Source organism: Malaclemys terrapin, chromosome 13 (genome assembly GCF_027887155.1).
Source record: "Malaclemys terrapin pileata isolate rMalTer1 chromosome 13, rMalTer1.hap1, whole genome shotgun sequence".
NCBI lineage: Eukaryota > Metazoa > Chordata > Testudines > Emydidae > Malaclemys > Malaclemys terrapin.
The window spans coordinates 10,287,561-10,307,206 of record NC_071517.1 but is presented as its reverse complement, the minus strand read 5'-3'; the positions used below and the strand labels follow the sequence as shown (position 1 = coordinate 10,307,206).

Below are 19,646 nucleotides of genomic sequence, written 5' to 3'. Positions count from 1 at the left end.
TGGTTGACCTGCGACTTTGGGAGGAACACTATCAAACCAACTGGTCTCTCACTTTCTGCCCTTACATAGCATTTTGAACTTTCATACAGCATCTTAACCAGTGATTCTGTAATTTTGGGAAGCCCAGATTGTCCTCTTGCATAATGAATGCAGTTGAAGGCTTTGATGAAATCTCTGATGTTTAAGACTGAGCTCCTCTGGTAAGCAAGCCCTTTCTCAATCAAGCTAGTAATGCAACGGGGATACAGCTACTCTGTGCTGCTTGAATGTTATTTTGCAGTGTAGTCACTCTCAAACTCCTTCACGCTTGCTAATTGATACAGATTCTTGTCTGGGGGTTGTTTTTTGTAACAATGACATTTTTTACGTGGCCAGGTAGTTAGTCTGACTCTCAACCATAGACCCACAGCTCCTTATTGGTTCTATGCGGATCAGGCCAGGGCTGGCTCCAGGCACCAGCTTCTCAAGCAGGTGTTTGGGGCGGCCGCTCCAGAGAGGGGCGGCACGTCCAGGTATTTGGCGGCAATTCGGCGGACGGTCCCTCACTCCGCCTGGGAGTGAAGGACCTCCCGCTGAATTGCCGCCGCAGATCGCGATCGCGGCTTTTTTGTTTCGTTTTGTTTTTTTGTTTTGGCTGCTTGGGGCGGCCAAAACCCTGGAGCCGGCCCTGGATCCGGCCATGCTATGTATCGGATTCTCTCATCTGTCACCCAAGGGGCACATCTGGTAGCTTAGGATGGCCCAAGTGAGAGAGTGGCTCCATAGTGGAAATAACACTCAGTCAGCACAGAGTGACTTTATTAGCAGCACGCAGTAGCTCTGTCCCTATTGTATTGTTAGCTCAAGCATTGGCAGCACTTGAGGCTCGACCCACCTCCATAATGGGCCTGTTCAAAGCACCACCAAATTCAAGCTAGAGAGGGTTGTGTGAATGGGAGTCAGGTTGGGGCAACACTTGAGTTATACCTCAAGATAACACTATATAGTGAAGACAAGCTCCGAGAGAGGGAAGAAGTGTAAACACAGCACTGGATTTAGAATGTGTGGATGCTGCCGTTGTAAGCTTAAATGAGAAGGAAGTGCGGTGTGGCTTTTGTTTTCCCAAGCAGATAAACAGTAGGGGGATAAAGGGTTCAGTGAGATAAACTTTGTTTCTGTCCTTTTTAACTTGCTCTACTACGGAGTAGCTTAAGTTATGGATGTTGACGGCAGGATTATAGTTTTCAGCAGGCTCTGTTTGTTGCTTGTCAAGAGAGACTAAGAAACTGGAAGGGATCCAGCAAAAGAATAATAAAGATGACTCTCTTCCTGCAACAGAATAGCAATGAGCTATTATACGAGAGACAAAGGGAATACAATTAATGTTTCCTGGTCCATTAGTGGGATTAGGGAAATGTGATTGATTATCCTGCCTTGTATTATTTTTTTTATAATGTGAATGCAGATAAACAGATTAAATGGAAGAAAATCTTCAACCTCCCATTGCATTGACAGTGGATAGTTACCTCTCAAAACTGTAAATTTGAAAGTCTGTCCAATGAAGTAGTGTGGATGCTTGTTACAGTGGAAGTTAGGGTCAGTTCTGCACTGCACCTGGATAGACATGCCTAGAACTCTGATCCACAGCCCGTTGAAGTCCATGTGATTCTTTCGACTGTTGTCAGTTGCCTTTGCGTCACACCCTGGATGAGGAGTTGTGAGCAAGCTTTCAGCATTTCATCATTGCTAAAGGCACATTGGCAAGTTGAGATCTTTCATTGCATGCCTTGGGCACAATGAGGGAAAGAGCAGTTATAGGGCATCTCCTTGCTTTTGTAAGTTGGTCATAAACTTAGCGTGATAGTGGAGTTTAACTGTACTCCTTGTGGAAATATAGTTGTTAATTGGAGGGGCATTTACTTAACTTTTGGGATGTGTCTAGTCTAAAGTAATTTGCACTGATATAGCTACTCCAGTGTAAATGCTTAACACAGACCCACTCCAATAGCTTACTGGGTTAAATTAGAATGGTACAAGCCTCATCTGGGACCAATGCTGCTCACATTGGGAGTTTGCACTCCTCATTGTAAATTAAACAGGTGTTTGGGGGGGGGGGGGAAGGAGGAGGAGGGACAGAACAACCCAGTCTAGACAGAGCCTTAGTGGTGTGTGTTTTAAAATTAATGGTGGTGATTACATACTTTCTCTCTTTAACAAAAGATGATTCACAGGCATGCCCTACCACTGTTCTCCAGAATGTAATATTATTTCATCTGATCAGGATCAGATACAAAAGATTCCATTACGAGTTCAGTAGCATTGATCACCTTTGGTAGTGTGTTTGCAGGGAATCCTAATTCTGTTAAAGTGTCCCTACATTTTTATTTGCTCTTATGAGTAATAGAGGAACCGAATTTATGAGAGGGAAATAGCAGAAAAATATACTGTGCTGTCGGAATGTCAAAAGTTGGCTTCCTCTTGTATATAAAAGGAGTTGGCAAATGGTTGGTGACCAAATAAGGGAGGCTTGTGCTGCCATCTTCACTGGATTGGAAAAACACCCGTCAGACTAAGGGTGTAGACTGGTTATTTTGTTGTCTCTTGTCAATGGAAAGACAGGGCAAGGCTCAGGAATGTCTTTGTTACATGTCGGGGTTTTTTTTGTTGTTTTTGTTTTTAATATTTAACAACACGGACAGCTCCTGAATCCTGTGGGGGTTTTTTATGACCTTTTATGAACACAATGTAACCTGTCACGTAAAAAGTCATTCTAACGTCCAAAAGAGACATAAAACTCTCCCAAAGGGTAGGGTGGGGTGGGGGTGGGTGGAGAGGAAGTTACTGGTAAAATTTAAAATTAGGGAGCGTGTTTGGAATCCTTGTAGGAATAAGGAAAAATATCCTCTTACCTGATACTAATCCCTTTATTTATTAAAATATCCTTTTAATATCCAAACTAGGAGATTATATATAAATTAGACTCAATCATTAAAACCTCTTTCCGTGCTTCTCTTGTAAAGCTAGCCACTGTACATACTATAGGATGAAAGATGTACCTTACTTTTCAGGATGCATCTCTGAGTTGGCAACACTGGCACCCAGGAAAGAAGTGTTACCCTGAATGTACTCTATTCTATGGTTAACAGAAGTAAGACTATCCCAAATGGGCTCTAATTCACTTTGTCCACCTCCATTAAAGTCAATGGGATTACACAGGCTGTAAAGCAGTTCAAGATTGGAACTAGTGGGCCAGGTTGTGATCTCAGTTACGCTCTTCAGGGAACAGGCAACTCTCAGGATGAGGGTGCTGAAACTACATACCCATCTGTTATTTGTCTCTTGGTGTATTGAACGTTCTAATTCCAGTGGTGGATTTGTGGCGTGGACAGGTAGGCCCCGAACAAAGACCAACAATTCTTTTCACACAGACCATTGTATAGCCCTAATATTCCCCACCCCCTTGGGATTACTTGATCTTATAATTGACACTTAAAAATATTATTCTCATTGTTTTAATTAGTACTGACGTAGTCGTAACAATAGTGTAAACATTGCTCCATATGCGCAGATGGAATTTCCATATGTTGTGTGAAACTTTAAAAGCATTAACACACGAAATTGTGTGCTAGGGGAATTGAGGGCTGGGATTCAGGATGCTTGCAGAAGGAAAACAGCTAATATCCAAGACTCTCAAAATATGACTCTCTCTCACTTATAGGTATAGCCTGTGTTATAACCAAACATCAAAATTTGGAATAAGATTTCCACTGTGCTTAACATTTTACAGCAGTAGTGATTACTGTGGGTCCTCCATTACCTAGTCATGTTTCACAACAAAACCTCCTATTTATAGGTCCGATTGTGATACCTTGATCCTGAAGTCAATGGGAACAGGATGATTCCTATCCTTTATAGTGCCATTTACCCCAAGTAGTCCCACTTAATTCCTGCGAACTATTTGTGGAGTAAGGCACTACTTTGTGAGTAAGGGGATTATGAAGCGCCTCAGTGTGAGGGCGTCTGACTGTTACACTTCCATATACAAACATTAAAAACAAGGCCATATTGCAAAAAGATTGCATTGGGGATTGTTTTTAAAAGGATTTGCTTTCCCAGCTTACGTAGGTTTGCAATAAGTGCCCCACCTTGCTTCCTTCAGCTGCTTTCAATACAGTAGAATGTTTCCCTTTCCTGTGTGATGCCTTTTTTCGTCTGTTCCGTTTCCACAGCAATCAGGACTTTATGAATATAAAATCTTTGGTGGCCTTGCCGATTGTCCCCCAGAGTTGCTTGCAGATGTCTATATGGATTTAGACTACAGAAAACAATGGGATCAATATGTTAAAGGTTAGTAAATAATCAAATTAATTTTTAAAAGTTTAAAAATAAGCTTTATCTTTAACTCTCTTTCCCCCCCCGCCACCCTCCAGGAAGGAGTTCTAAAATTTCTCTCTTCTCCTAGGGCCACGTTCCCCAAAGCACTTGAGGCATTTTCAGGTGCTCAGCATTTACAGTTGAGGACAGATTATCAAAAACACTCATCTCCCAATGTTATACCAATAAGTAAAAATGTGGCATATGACAGATAAATTCTTGCCTAGTCACAGCCAAACTTCAAATATCAAGAGAGCACACCCCACAGCATCAGTCCTTGCCACTCCGAAGTACTTACGTGGCCCTCATTACCACAGGATCCAAGTACCTAACCATTGCAAGTGTCTTTATCCTCACAGCACCCAGGGAGGTCGAAGTGGTATTATTCCCATTTTACAGATGGGCAAAACTCAGGCACAAAGAGGCTAACTGACTTGCCTAAGGTGGCAGAAGAAGTCCGAGAAGAGTTGAACCCAGGGCTCCTAAGGGGTTGGTTGGCACCTAAACCATTACTCTGCACGAGCAATGGGGGAACATCTTCTCTTTGAAGTGCTCTTTCCCTGGTGATACTGGCCACAGAAAGCCTGAATGACCGTGCTGGTGCTCACATTCTCCTCCATCTGCGTTGTCGCTTGGAGGCTGGGTCAGCACAAACTTTGAACTATAATTTTTAATTTACAATCTTTAGAAACATTAGATGTCCTAATTGACATCAGACGCTCAGAATAGCGGTCAATTCGGTGGTAGTTTTGGGGGCCTGTTTGGCAGTGGTGAGGTCAGGGTTGGCTGTCATATGCCCCACTTTTATTTGTCTTTGTTTTGGGGGAGGAGGCATTGGCAACCATCCTACCTTCCTGGGTGCTTACAAAAATAGTGACCATCCAACTGAAAAACCTAGAACACCTACAATGGCCTCCCCAGAAATAACAGTACACCTGACCACCTCCAAAACAATAACACTTCAGCCATCGTTATCCACACAACAAACTCCCATGCCCTCAAGACATCTAGTTCTGCAAACACCTGGAGGAGGTGGAGGGAGGGTGAGTGGAATTTGCAGTGTCTGGAAGACTAGCCGGCCTGGACTCTAGAGGGGCGAGGACTCAAGTGCATGGTTACACTGAAGTCAATAGAACTTAAGCACATGCATGAAGTATTTTCCTGAATAAGGGCCCAGAGGAGCAAGTTCGAAAGCCAAGGGAAATCCTGCCAGATAGTTTTTAAACTGTGGGGGCTCTAGCCTGAATGGCTCTGTTGACTGCACCTTGGGCAGTATTGTGGAGAGCTCCTTAACCTATGGAAAACGAGGTGTTGATCTAAGTCAGCCTGTAGCTTCACTAGTAGAATAGGTGTGTGCTAACACGTGATAGCTATTTCACTGTAAAAGGCTTTTCTACTAGCAAAGACATACCCAAAAGAAGCTTAAAGTGGAACCTTAATTCGTGCACAGTATTGTACACGAAGACACAGCAAGCTATCGTTCTAATTTTTCCATTTAAATGACTTTATCAGATTCTGGTTTGTAAAACACTTAGCTAAGGCAACCACAACCTACAGTGTCTGAAGTCAACATGCTGATATCTTTTTATAATGCCTTTTTTATTCTAAGAGAATAGAAAGGAAACAGTTGGGAAGTTACACCCTTTAAATTCTAAAATGTAGATAATGTTGCAGGGTTGGCCTCTACACCCTCATTGACTAGGGAAAAAGTCTGGCTCCCTGAACTGTATCCAGAACTTGTGTATGTTTGAAACAACGATTTGATAAAAGTCTGAGAATTGCTGCCTTAATACTATTTCATACTCCAAGGTTGGATGAGTTAACTCCCTGTTGGCAGAAGGTTTACTTTATTACTTCTTTTAAAAATACTCTGGATAGATAGCAGAAAACTGGAGCCATTAAATATGCCCTTTGTTTCAAGGGGTGCTAATGCTGATTTCAGTGATGCCTTAAATGTCGACACTCTTTAACAATTTTACTGCTCATCGAAGCATGTAAGAAAGCAAGCACCATATTATGAAGACTTACACAATCTATTCTGAGTGATAGCTCATTTTTTGGCTAGGTCTTTAACAACACATGGGAGGGTTGAAGGTGGTTTTGCTTTCCTGAAAAGTGGCTGAGCTTTCAAAAGACTGGGATACACAGAGCATGCATTGCTACGTTGGGTCTGATTTGAGGCCTCATCCTACAGTGATCTCCATCTCAACATCAAGACTTTGGAGTATAAGCTGTAGATTTGTCTTTGTCTATAAAGAACCACGCACTCTGATGGCGCAGTGTAATAATTCACATGTTCATGGCTCATATACAAAAATCAGCCGTTCTTCACTACGGCACTTTATTAAAATTTTGCAGTGAAACGAGGTCCATTACCAACATGTCCCTGCTTTAGCAAGCTGAACTACCTGATGTTTACGTTCTGTATTATAAACAAAACTGAACAGTACTGTGGACTAAGCAAAGTACATTTTGTTATATAGCCTTGGTGGGTTTTTATTTTTATTTTTTGTTTGGGAGGGGGGGAAAGGAATGCGGCATTTTAGCAAGTGTGCAATTTTCAGCATAATAATGCATCTCTTGGGCTCTTCAGAATGGATTATTGACGTTCTGTTTGGTCAGTCTGTCCAATGCCAGCTGTGCTTGGCCAGCTTTGGCCGGCCTGTCCTCTGGAATAGATACACCCGTGCTCCCTTTCAGTCTATATGGCTTTCGTAAGTACCATTGTGCAAAGCTTAACTCTTAGGAAAGAAACACAGCGAGCTTTAAAATAATCTCTCCAGGTATTTGAACGCAGATCTCCAATTGACACCTCTTCTGAAAAAGAGGGGGACTCACTTGTTAGCATTTTAGCTAAGAAAAATTCAACTAAAGCAATAGTTAAAAGGCAACAAATTAATACTCTAGTGACCTCTGGTGGAAAACACGAGACTGTGTGGTTTGTTGTTGCATTGCAGGGACTGCAGCATACTGTGTGCCCCTCTTAAATGTTAGTGAAATTGCAAGTGGGCTGAGGAATGGAAATGGGATTTTTTGTGTGGGATACCTGGTCCATACATATGCACTGGGTATAGTGGTAATTCATCTCTTTTTTAGATGCACCATTACCCCCTTCCTCTTTCATTTTCTTTCCCATATGAAATCCACCCTCCCCGTCCCCTGTGGCACTGTTCTTTGTTCATTTGGAAGGGTAAATGCATGGTTTTTCCTCCTGTGCTACTTTCAAAGCCATTTTGTAAACCGGCCCAAGAAGCGGTGCATGAGCATGACACTTCAGTCTTGCAATATCTGTATCTATCATTCAAACACTACCTCGGCTTGGGAGTGGGAGTTCCTAGGAGACAGCTGAATGGTTCCAGCATGAAAAATTATAGTGGATGCTTCTTTTGATATGAGAACACACAAGTGTCTTAACCCTATTGGTGCTAACTCAATGGCACTGTTAACGTCCATGGGCACAATCCGGCCACATGCAACTTACACTGATGGCTCTTTGTGTGTCCTTCATCTTGTCTTTTTCAGCGGCATCAGCGGACATGGTTGCCTTCCTGGTCAGATAGGAAATGCCGTCCTGGCTAAGACCCAGGATCCTTGTAATCCAGTCTCCTGTCTTTGACAATGGCCAGTATTGGCTGCATCAGAAGAAAACCCTACAGTGGACAGTTTGGAGGGGGGGAGGATAACTTACTCCATGGAAAGCTTCCTTCTAACCTCCAATGATTAGAGTTTGGCTTAAGCTCCCTCACTCTCTCTCCTTCCCGCTACTATCTTCCACTCTGATCTCCTTAGTGAGTCATCTTGTCCCTTGAACTCTGATTCTGTTCCCAGGCTCTCCCACTCGGACTGCCTCGTATTTCAGCTTCCAGTATGCAGAGCAAATGTTGGTGCCTGTTTGGTAACTCTGGAACAGAGTTAACTTATCACTTGCCAATGAATGACAAAAATGGTATTTTTAAAAGAGTAACTTCTCGTTTCCCTCCCCCCGCCAGTTTTGCTCATCGCTCGCTTTAATTGGGAGTCTTTTTCATACTTGCCACATGTCCTAATTCCATGTTAGGTTGGACTGGCTCTCAAGGATATAAAGTGATTACCTGTTTTGTTTCAAATGCATGTTCAGCAACAGAGCTGTTATGAATTTCTAGCTACAGAATGTGCATTAAAAGGAACATATGCTTATGCACAGGTTTACCCAAAAGGTGGGATAAGCTTTGAATGAATTAACTCTCTGGGAGGGAGTTTGATTCATTCCTGAATGGAACGGTCTACAGTAGAAACAAACTTTTCTCTTAACCTGGCTTAACTAGACCTCGCATATCCCGGTATAACTGCACTGAGATGCAACCAGATTTTTAAATTCTTGCCACTGCTAGTCTAAGCAGTGTTTTGGTATTACATATGTATAAATGTTGCAGCTGGAATTAACTCTGTGATGGCCAACACTTTTTCCCCCCTTTGCCAATTGCAGAGCTGAGTGAGAAGATTTATGATGGGAAGAGAATAATCTACTGGGAAGTGAAGTACCCTTTCCCTTTGTCAAACAGAGATGTATCCTTTCAAATCTTTGTCTTGGTGGCAAAGCAACTTATTCAAGAGTCCAGATGCAGGCAGCTGTAAGAGTTTTTGCTTGTTTGTTACTGTGGGAGTTGAAGTGTAGAAGAGCCAAACCCGAGAAGAGAACGAAGGGTTTAAAAGCTTGATCCTGCAGTCCTTATTCGTGCTTGTGCAACGTGAATCACTCACCTGGGTATCATGTCAACTTCAATGAAATGCATGTTTGAGGGCGAGAGTCTGCAGGATCAGACCCTACAATAATGCAAACACTAATATTTATTTAATAGACCGAGGTGAAACGTGGATTGAAACAGGTCAGGGACTGGTTTTTTGTTGTTGTGTTCAGTGTCTGTCACGATGGGGCTGCTGGGTGCTACTGTAATACAAGTTAATAATAATATTATGAAACCGATCATAGTTGTATAAGAACATAATGGCCACACTGGGTCAGACCAATGGTCCATTAGCCCAGTATCCTGTCTTTCAACAGTGGCTAGTGCCAGATGTTTCAGAGGGAGTGAACAGAGCAATTTATTGAGTGATCAACCCCATGTCATCCAATCCCAGCTTCTAGCAGTCAGGGATTTAGGGACACCCAGAGCATGGAGTTGCATATATGACTATCTTGGCTAATAGCCATTGATGGACCTATCCTCCATGGACTTATGCTTTTTTTTTTTTTTTTTGCATCTTTAGGCATTTTTCTTAACTTGCAATACAGTATGTGTATATTCGTGAACGTCGTGATATGGAGGTTGATGGGCAGAAGGTCTGGGTTATGCTGGCTAAAAGTGTGTCTCTTCCTCAGTGTCCAGAAAAATCTGGGATTATCAGAGTAAATAGTTACGTGCAAAGTCTGGTGCTTGAGAGTGATGGCAAGACTGGATCCAAAGGTAAGAAATATCACTTATTGCAGCTAAGTAAAGTAGAGCAAGCTTTCAAATTTTATTCTGCATTTATTAAGAAAATGAAATGTAAAATCTCAGATACCATCAAAGCAGGAGAGGCTAAGGACTTGAAGATACACGCAAAGGATATGGTAATGATGTATATCAAGAGTTCTATAATCTGTGAATATCCATTGTGAAAGAAGCATGTCTGGGAAAGTTACATTGGACTTCATGTGTTAGGTAACACCACTGTCGCTCTAATAGGACTTGCACAATTAAGAATGGTCCAGTCAGTCATTTCCCTTCACTAAATGGCGAACAGATGTCATTCATTTGAACTTTGGATATTGGTTATTATATTTTGATCATTGATAGTAAATGGAAAGTGGGTAACCCAGTGAACACTTCATTCGTTGAAAAGTCACTTTTGAATCTCTGTGGACCTGATTTTGAAGTTGTTATAAATCGACTGAAGGATGTTTTGGGACAAAGTTGATCATTAAGAAAAAACGTTTTATTAGGTAACTATGTGTGTATGTAACATAGGGCTAAATCCTGCATTCCATAGTCCGGCAAAAACGGTGGTTGTAATCAATGTAGCTGCAGCCAAGCAAGTAAACTGCTAATTATGATGTTATAATAAACTCTATTCCCTTCAATTTCTGTCTCCCTTTAAGTTTACATGTATTACTTTGACAATCCTGGTGGCATGATTCCGTCATGGCTCATTAACTGGGCAGCCAAGGTAAGCAGGAAGCTGAGGGCAATATCTTCCTTTGTGCTGTCTAACTTGTTCCTGAGAATCCACCCACTAGATCCAAATCTGGCCTCCATAAATCAGCCACGATCAGCCAGTCTTCATCTGAAGTCTTCTTCCCTCTTGGCCACTCTACTATCTTGTCTTTCAGGCCTCCATTCTGATAGCCGTCTCTTCTTCTACTGTCTCTTTAACTGTTCCTTCCCCCACACCTCAAGAAAGCTCACTCTTGATGCTAAACTCATCAGAGTTGTTTCTGCACCACTGTGGACAGACACCCTCATGTTTCAAAGTACGAGCAGACCGATTTAGTAACGTTTGCAAACTCCTGAAATAGTGTGATGTTCTAAGAACAAATACAGAATTTACTGCTTTGTAGTAAATTTAATTTTCGTTGGAAGCACTGTCTTCTGTTCTCTTGAAATATTTGTAGTGTAAAATGGTGTCTATATACAGCTTTTGTCTGCAGTGTCTTTGACCAACATCATCAGAAAATAACCACTGTACACATTTTTTTTTTCTCCCCAAAACAGAGTGGAGTACCTGCTTTCCTCAAAGACCTGCAGAAGGCTTGCCTTAATTATTGCAAGAAAACCTGAGTTGCTGCTTCGAGTCTCTCTCTCTCTGAATTGTTTGATTTGATTCCCAAAATTGGATGCTTCCAAGGACTACTATTGTGAAAAAATTGTTGTTGGATGAAATTACCTCCTGAGATCATCTACTCCATTATAGTTAGGTTCCATTGGCATATGCCTTCAAAGTTGTTGAGCCTTTATTTTTTCATTTGCCATCTGTTGTGCTCTTCAGCTAGATAGCTGGCCATCCTTGCTTCAACTGCTGATGCAATTATTACCTGCTTTTCAAATGGTTTCCTTCCTTTTTATCCCATTTCCCTCCTGCTCATATTCTGTATGCTTTCTACCATAGGTCCATTAGGGGAACTCTAGCTTATGTTAAATCTTCAACAGAGAGTAGAGCCTGTTATTCCTTGTTGGAGGAGAATACTCTAAAATGGCAGCTTTTTAAAGTAAATTTTGATTCTTGTGGTGAATCAGGTCTCTGTACACATTAGGTAACCAGTTCTGGCAGGTGTTGCCTTGCTAATAAAGTCCTTCTGCCAAAACTGGATGCCTCTTGAAGGTGCTCTCAAGTCTAATGCAGTGGATACTTTCCATGATCTTAAGTATGTGTCTTTATCCCTCCTTTTCCTAAATTTTATCCTGTATTTATTCGGAGCTGAGATTCTTTGATCAGAAATGTCTGGCCAGTAACCAGGATGTGCACGTGGAGGATATTTGCTATGTGTTGATAAATAATCTGCAGCCCGCACTGGGACTCCTGCTATTACAGGGTATAATTAAGAGTTTTGCTATGATCAAGTCTTTCAATTGCATTTAAACAGGCATTTGGCTAAGTCCCAATACTGGCATCTTTGCATCTATCATGTCTAATAGTTTGTACTTTTTGACACATCCACTTAGTTGAGGGGAGGCTGGAAGAGATGTTCATGTAATAAGTAAAGTTATGATGAAATAAGACCGAATGAGTCAGTTCCTTGTTCTGCTCTAATGAAAACCAATTAGCGTACTAAAAGCCTATCAAGCCCTTACGTGGAAGAGTTCTGTGAGGAAACGCCGCTCAGATATCAACTATAACTTAAAATCCTTTTAGGACTGTCCCAATATCAGACGTTATCAGGGGATCTCCTAAATGTCATGCTGGGGACTAATGTTAAGGTTCTGCTTCCTCATTCTTGATCCTGACATGGAGATCAATGGCTGGCTTAAGGCTGGCTCTGATACACGGAGAGAAGGCCAAGAACCAAACTTTCCAGCTGATACTATAACATTAGAAATCCCAGTAAAAGAGGAAAAAAATCACATGCAGCACCTCCATGTGGGTGTGTCTGTGTGGGGAGAATATGGAGGGAAAACACTTTCACAAAGGTGATGATCTCAGGGACATAGCCCATGCTGTTAATGTAGCCAGACGCACAGCCTTCGGTGTAATGGCAAAGCTTCTCCGTAACTAACCAGACCTATCAGCATTTCTGTATATAAAAGTCATGATATAAGTTATTTGCCTTTATACCTTGTGTGCTCTGAATGGTAGTTGGTTGATGAATTAAAAACGAAACCTTGCAATTACAGACTTGTACGAGTAGCTTTTTTAAAAATCTTTGCTATAAAGTTTTTGCTCCTTAATGGTTTGCACATGTAGCCATATTAATGCTGTCTAATGGGCATGGCAGATCATCAATTGCACTTCAGCATGAACACTGACTTTTTTGAAAGGCGTGAGTAAATTGATTAATCTGCTTGATTTTTTTTTTTTAAAGTTGTAAACAGTAATCCTTATCAGCTATGACTTCAGATACTTCTCCACTAGACGAAGCTGAAAATGCCATAATATAAAATATATTGGAACTGATTCTCAGGTGCTGTAAAGCAGCAAATTTATCCCAGATGAGAATCTGTCCCTGGTTTTGTAAACAGTTACTCCATCAGTCTAACCTGGTGCCTTTGATACATTTTGTTTTGCAAGTTGACAGTTTTGAAGGTTATTCAGACACACATGGCATCATATAGCGAAGTTCACTTCTCTCTAGACTTAAGTCAGTGCAGATACACTAGTAACTAATTTGACCCACTGATAGGAATATTGATCCAGTTTTGATTGGGCTTTCTCTGCCCTGTGCTGATTGGCTGCTTTGCTCTAATCCTCTCCCTCCACCTCCCTCACAGTCTCTTCACCTCAGCTTCACTTCACACAAGCCCCTCTCATCCCATATTTCTCCTACCCTGGCCCCCTCAGCCTCCTTCCTTTTTTTCCATTCAGCTTATCTCTGCCCAAGTGAACCCACCCAAAAATCAAACTAACATGATGTTTTCCACCCTCCTATTGTTCACGCGGCTTGTTCGTTCTGCCCATTTCTCTCCCACCCTGCATTTGTCTTGTCTATTTAGAGTTTAAGTTTTTCACAGCAGGGACTGTCTGTGTCTGTACAGTGCCTAGCACAATGGGGTCCCATTCTTGGTTGGTGCTTAGGCCCCCACCATAATAAACATGATGTTGCATGACTGAAATTCTGTGCTGGGCCTCTCAAAGGCCCAGCACAGGGACATGGACAAAGGTGGCTGTAAACCACCTCTGTGCCCTCAATGGAGCGTATGGAAGCTCTGGAGGCCACTAATTAATTTTTTCCACCTTTTTGGTAACTATAACATAGGTCAAATGCAGCATTTTTGAGCTCATTAAAACATCATTCACTTTGCATTATATTACTCAAACTATCTGAATCAGTCACATGATTATAGGAGAGCATCAGCCTTCTTTTCATTTACAGATACAATTTGCTGCATATAATGACTTGTACTCCAGGAATTAATTTTGCAAGAAATCTTCGCATACAGTGGTATGACCAGTAAAAATAAATAAATAAATCACAAGATAAGGGCTTGAGGCAGGAATTCCGTGGTGAAATTCTATGGCCTGGGTTTTTATCCAAGTCAGACTAAATGATGAGGTAATAGTCTCTTCTGGCCTTAATCACAGATTCAGTTCATTATAAATTAAATTCTATGAAACTTTCATCTCACAAAGAGTCAAGGAGGAAACTGGTGAGATCCTATATATTTATCTCTGGTTGCACTTCAGTAACTGTATAACATTAGGAGCCTAAATAATATATAAGAAATCTCCTCTAGTTCTTCAGACTGTATCTCAGTGTGCTTCATGCATACTGCAGGAGGCTTTGAAATAAACAATTTACTCATAGCACTGCTGTAAGGAGAAAACAGCATTGTAGGAGTTTTGCTTTAGGTTTTTACAGAACGGTGTGTGTGTGTGTGTTTGGAGGGGGTGGGTGGGAAGGGTATTAATTTAAAATGCTGCTGCCTTCAAAACTGTTGCTTCATTTCAAATGTTGCTACGTACTTTACTTTTTCCTTCCCTGTGTATGGTAATCAGTGGTGTGTTTTATTAATGTGTGCCTTATTTGTGATGTGCACGTAACATAGGAAAGTGGTTAAGACATTTAAACGGTCTATGCTGTTGTGTGCATAACTTTGGAATATTCAATTTACTCTTTGAAATCAGATCTCTGGATCATTTAGCCTCAATCTTGCTTCTGGATGGGGCCAATAGCTTTGTCTTCAGAGGAAGATTTAAAAACAAAAAAAACAAAAACCATAATGCATCTAGCACTGAGCAATTCTGCACAATAAAGTCTTTCCCCTTGCAGAAAACCATCTTTCATTGAAGCATAAGACTTGATTACCCTTATTATCCAGGCTTGACCTGTTCCCAATGGTATTTAAAGGTCGTCATACAATTTCTGAGTCCTTTTAAAATACACAGTATGTCTCTACCTCCGGTGTCGCTAAATTTCACAGCTTGACTGTTCAGTTCATAAAGCACTAAACCTTTTATTCCCTTTAATTTTTATCAAGTGTCCCCTTGTTCCCGCATTATGTAACAAGGTCTATGAAAGGCGGTGATACACTTCAGTATACCTCTGTCTCCAGTGATAGCTGTGCATGCAAATAGACAGAACGGCCCTTAGCGTCTGCAAGGTTGTTTCCTGCTAAAACAATGTGCTATGCTGCTGATTGTGTTCATCTGTTTTATAGAGAGATTTAAGTTCCACACTCCATCCTTTATATTATTTCCTCAGGCTTGTAGCTTTTCTACATTTTTCCTCTGGTTCTAAGGTAATGAAGTGAAATAAATACTTCATGAAAGAGAAGGGTCATTTGACACTTCTGTACCTATTGTAGCAAACAGTAGGTGTTTGACAGAGAAACCTGGGGTCTAGTGTATGTGTTCTCCAACCTCCTCTGCAATTTCAGTTACATAATTCCCATAATGAGACCATGTACTAAGGTATTAAATGCACAGCAGTGGTGTGGTCTTAATAAATTGTTCAAAAGCAAGCTTAGGAAAGCCAGGAACTCCAAAGAGAAGGCTGATTTGGAGTGTTCACTCAGGTCTTTCTGTTCTGGTTAGCAAGGGGAGTACACATCTACTGGCTTTAATAAATAAAGAGAGAACTGGCTGCCTGTTGTGCCCAATTGCTCCTATGAATGCAGCTATGATGGCTGTGGCGCTACTCTGCCGCGTCTGAATACTGTGTGTTGAGCTGGTTATCGGGACATTTACTGCATGAATCTATTGAATTAGCTTAATACAGGGTCTGCAAGGGAAAACACGCAGGAAGTGAATGGCTCAAGATAGCAGCCGCCTCTCAGCAAATACATGAGGGATGTTCAGGGACAATGGCAGAGCCATTGGCTTTGAGGCCTCTGGCTTGGCCTCTTGCTGAGTATCCAGGACTGGTTTTGCCCAGGGCCATAGAATAACAGATACTATAGCAGTTTAAAAAGGAGCGCCCTCTTGGGAGGGAGAAAAGAGGTTGGGGATCCAGGCTGAGAGAGAGGCATCGGCTGGGGCATCTGAAGAAGTTAGGCCTGCCTAGGTTACCATCAGGGATGATCAGCTTTTTAGTAAGATAAGTCTGTGTTTGTCATTTGTTTGTTTGTTTTTTAAAACGTTCTCTCCATGCTTTGTGCCTACTGCTAAAATAACCAATACTTTGGTTTTAAGATGGCTGGCTGGTCACTGTCGCAGATTCCCGAAGGGAAGAACTGCAGAGGTCTGAACTCAGTTGGACCTGTTGGGTGAACATAATTGATCCACAGGGTGCAGCAGCCCAGGGTCCGGTCGAGGAGTGGGAGAATTGTGGAATTCCACCCCCGGAGAGGTATAGGCTGCAGGGTTGACATAAACGGGCAGAGGTGCAGCTAGCCCTCTAGCTGTGGCAAGTGGTATTGCATGCACAAGTGCATCCGTAAATGTTGTAGGTGTAACATAGGGTATGTCTGCACGGCAATTGAAGGCGTGACTACTGCTCCAGTAGGCCTGCCAGAGCTTGCTTTAATCTAGTTTGCACACTAATAAATAGTAGTGAAGATGGAGCGGCACAGGTTACCAATGTGCATAAGTACCAGAGTTCCCAGTGGGCTTGTACAGTCCATGCTGTTGCATGTTCACTCTGATTTTGAGCAGGAGATTGCTGCTCAGGCAGGCATACCCACGCTAGAATTAATCACACCTCTGACTGCAGTGTAGACACACCCTTATAGGTCCGCATTCCTTTTTGCCTCCCTGAGGTGACAAGATGCAAATGAAGAGGAAGCAACAGGAGAATGATGAAAAAAATTGATCTAGCACCAAAAGGGGGCTATCCACATAAGGAGTGGGAGGAGAGGATGTTCCAGGCTGCTGTAGTGGAAATGGCCATTTCACTGATCACATGAGTCAGGATCATACCAACATACTGGTGTAGTCTTCCCAGCAGGTGTTGTATTGACCTTAAGGTCATGAAATTGAATTACACAGCACTTAAGGAGTTGCTTTAAGAAGGAACTGTCTACAGTACTAGGCACTGTCCAAACCATCTGTAATCTAAATAGAGGGGAAGTGCAAACACAGAGAGAGGTGAAATGATTTCCCCACGGTCCCAGAGCAAGGAATAGAACCCAGGTCTCCTGGGTGCTACTCCAGGTCCATAGCCACTAGACATGCTGCAACTTTCTCCAGTGCAAGCAATGGTAGTAAGGACAGGGAAAGGGTGGGAAAACTGGCTCACTGGAGCTTTCAATGTGAAAGGTACATGGGCGTTAGGGGTGTGATTCCCATTCGTTGTAATGAGTTGCACAGCTGCAGCATAGGGCAACTGGGAGGCCATCTTGTAAGGTGCCTGTTAATACCTATATTCAAAGCAGTTCAGGATAATACTGCTGCTTATGGCCAATTCCCCTGTGATGGATATTCACAGAATTCAGTTCTAAATACTGGTTGCCACTCTTTAAATGGAAGTGACTCTCCCCTAAAAATCTTCATTTTCCTATCCCACAGCAGGAGTCTTGATCCATTTCCCTAATTTGTATATCCAGCCCCAAATATTTGATAGATAAGCTTACACTTGAGTTGGCAGAAGACAAAGTACTGTACTAAACTATGGGGTTGGGGGGGGGGGGGGGGGAGACTGTTTGTTTGTTTTTCCTCTCTCTTTGATGTTTGCATTTGTATTTCTCATTCCTACATACAGTGGAATTTAGAGCAGCCTAGAAATCCTTAGCTAAAATGGATGTTACAGACCTCTCCCAGCTCAGGCCTCTTCCTAAATATCCCTACAACCATTAGAAAAAATGGTGTGAAATGTCTGCAATGAAAACTGAAATTCCCGACTCATTTGTTCCTGTAATATCCCCTTTAAATAGCTTGAGAGTCCTTTTGTGGTGCTCATTGTGTTCTGGGATTTAGGAGCTACCCAAACCAGTCGAATCAGCAGCATGTTTGTAACTAAGCTGTGCAGGCTTGTGTGTGCCTTCATATTGCTGTGTAAAGAACAAAAGAGACAATGGTTTCATATACCAGACGGAGTTTGACTTTGAATGTATTGGTCGAGACTCCAGATGAAACTGGGACAGTGGTGAGAACCTGACCTGACCTGACTTGCTCTGGGCGGATCAAAACCGGAAAACCTGTGCACATGATTGCAAAGTGAGGCCACCAAGTTTCATTTCCAGCATTAACCAGTCTCCACAAAACTGTCTCCTCAATAATCATTTTAATATAGAGCTGTTGATTTGCCTGCTGGTAAAGCCTCGCCTTCATATTTATCTGGTGCTTCTCTTCCTCCAATTTTCTGTTAGAGGTGGGGAAAGCAAAGACAGTGTCTGAAGTTCTGATGATCTGGCATCTGTTAGCGGCTCTGTGGTAGGAAGAAACTCAGAAAGCTGATATTTGCAGTACAGTAGCAGACAGGACTGTTAACTCTTCTTGTATACAGCGGGAAGCAAGCTTGTGCTGGCTGAAGAGAAGATTATGCTCAGCTTAAACAGAGTAGCCCATCACTGACCCGTATGTGTGTGTGTGTGTGTGTGTGTGTGTGTATAATATATATATATATATATGTGTATATGTATATGTGTATATATATAATATAAATTCTAACACAGGGGAAAGTAATGGTGAGGGTGGCCAGGAGATATTAATGAGGATTGGATCAACTGCTTGCTTGACTTCATTTGAGTGTGAAAGCTGTGGCGTCCAGTTATAGAGGGAAGGAGATGGTGAAATCCCATTGTTGGAAAAGTTCTAAAATATTCTTTTCTCCTGCAGTGTTTCCTGGCTAGTTGATCTTAGGTCTCCTAGCGATCTTCTTTTAACTGGTGGACTCCTTCTGCATGAATGCTATCTTGGAAGTCTCCAGATTCCTTCCCCCGCTACTGCACAGATAACCTTACTGTCCCATTGCAGCTGCTTTTAGTTTGTAAACAGTATAGGTTTTCCATTGCAAGCTAGAAAATGTGACTGTATGCTGTGGCAGTGAGCAAATCCCCGGAGAAGCAGTAAAAGGGAGGACATTTCCTCACATCTATTTTTTTTTTTTTTTTTTAAATCTGTAGCTGCCCACTAGGCAGAATAATATCAGTGGGCTATACCCCTGTCTTCCCACACTTTTCTGTTCCACTAAGTTATAAAACAGCCAATGACCTGCTTGAGAATTGAAGTATCCACCAGATGTTTCCTGAGCAAAGACAGCTAGTGTTTCCCTTTGCACATCATCTTGTGAGAGGCAGCTCTACAATGAGCACATGTCTGACATCATTCAGTATGTTGACATTAGTCTAGTGGGAATCTTTCTCTTACCCTGCCTTCCAACTCAAATACAGTATCTTTGCAGGAAGATTATATAGACAGAACAGGCTCGTAAAGAACTCAGATACAGTGCAGAAGAAGCAGTCTTGCTGTAGCAAAGTGTATACAAGCCAAGCCAGTTGCTGTCAATCTGTCAAACATTAAATCATTTTTAATACTATTTTTTTTTTTCCTCATATGTTTTAGGGGCTTGGAAAAGTTGATCTCCATTATCCTGCACTCCCTCTCTTGCTTTGTATGGAAAGCAGGGATGGAGGGAGAAGATGAATTATTTCCCCAACCCACCCTCCCCACAAAAAGAAAATCAGCACTAATTCTTTTCCGCAAAGCAAAACTCATATTAAGCCTTGGAAAAGTTTGGTTAACTT

The 19,646-nt window shown here is 41.9% G+C and overlaps 1 protein-coding gene across 2 annotated transcripts in view; it reads left to right on the top strand.

Annotated features, from left to right (window-relative positions):
• Positions 1–19,646, top strand: part of PCTP (phosphatidylcholine transfer protein) — a 49,860-nt gene that overhangs the window by 10,875 nt on the left and 19,339 nt on the right. Inside the window, exons 2-6 of one of the 2 annotated variants that reach the window (XM_054048000.1) lie at positions 4,209–4,326; positions 8,819–8,898; positions 9,626–9,797; positions 10,472–10,539; positions 11,085–12,698. In XM_054048000.1, the coding sequence (XP_053903975.1) occupies positions 4,209–4,326; positions 8,819–8,898; positions 9,626–9,797; positions 10,472–10,539; positions 11,085–11,150 (504 nt within the window). In that variant the 3' untranslated portion in view covers positions 11,151–12,698. Of the gene's footprint in view, positions 1–4,208; positions 4,327–8,818; positions 8,899–9,625; positions 9,798–10,471; positions 10,540–11,084; positions 12,699–19,646 lie in introns of those variants that run through there. The other variant, XM_054048001.1, reaches the window with a different exon arrangement.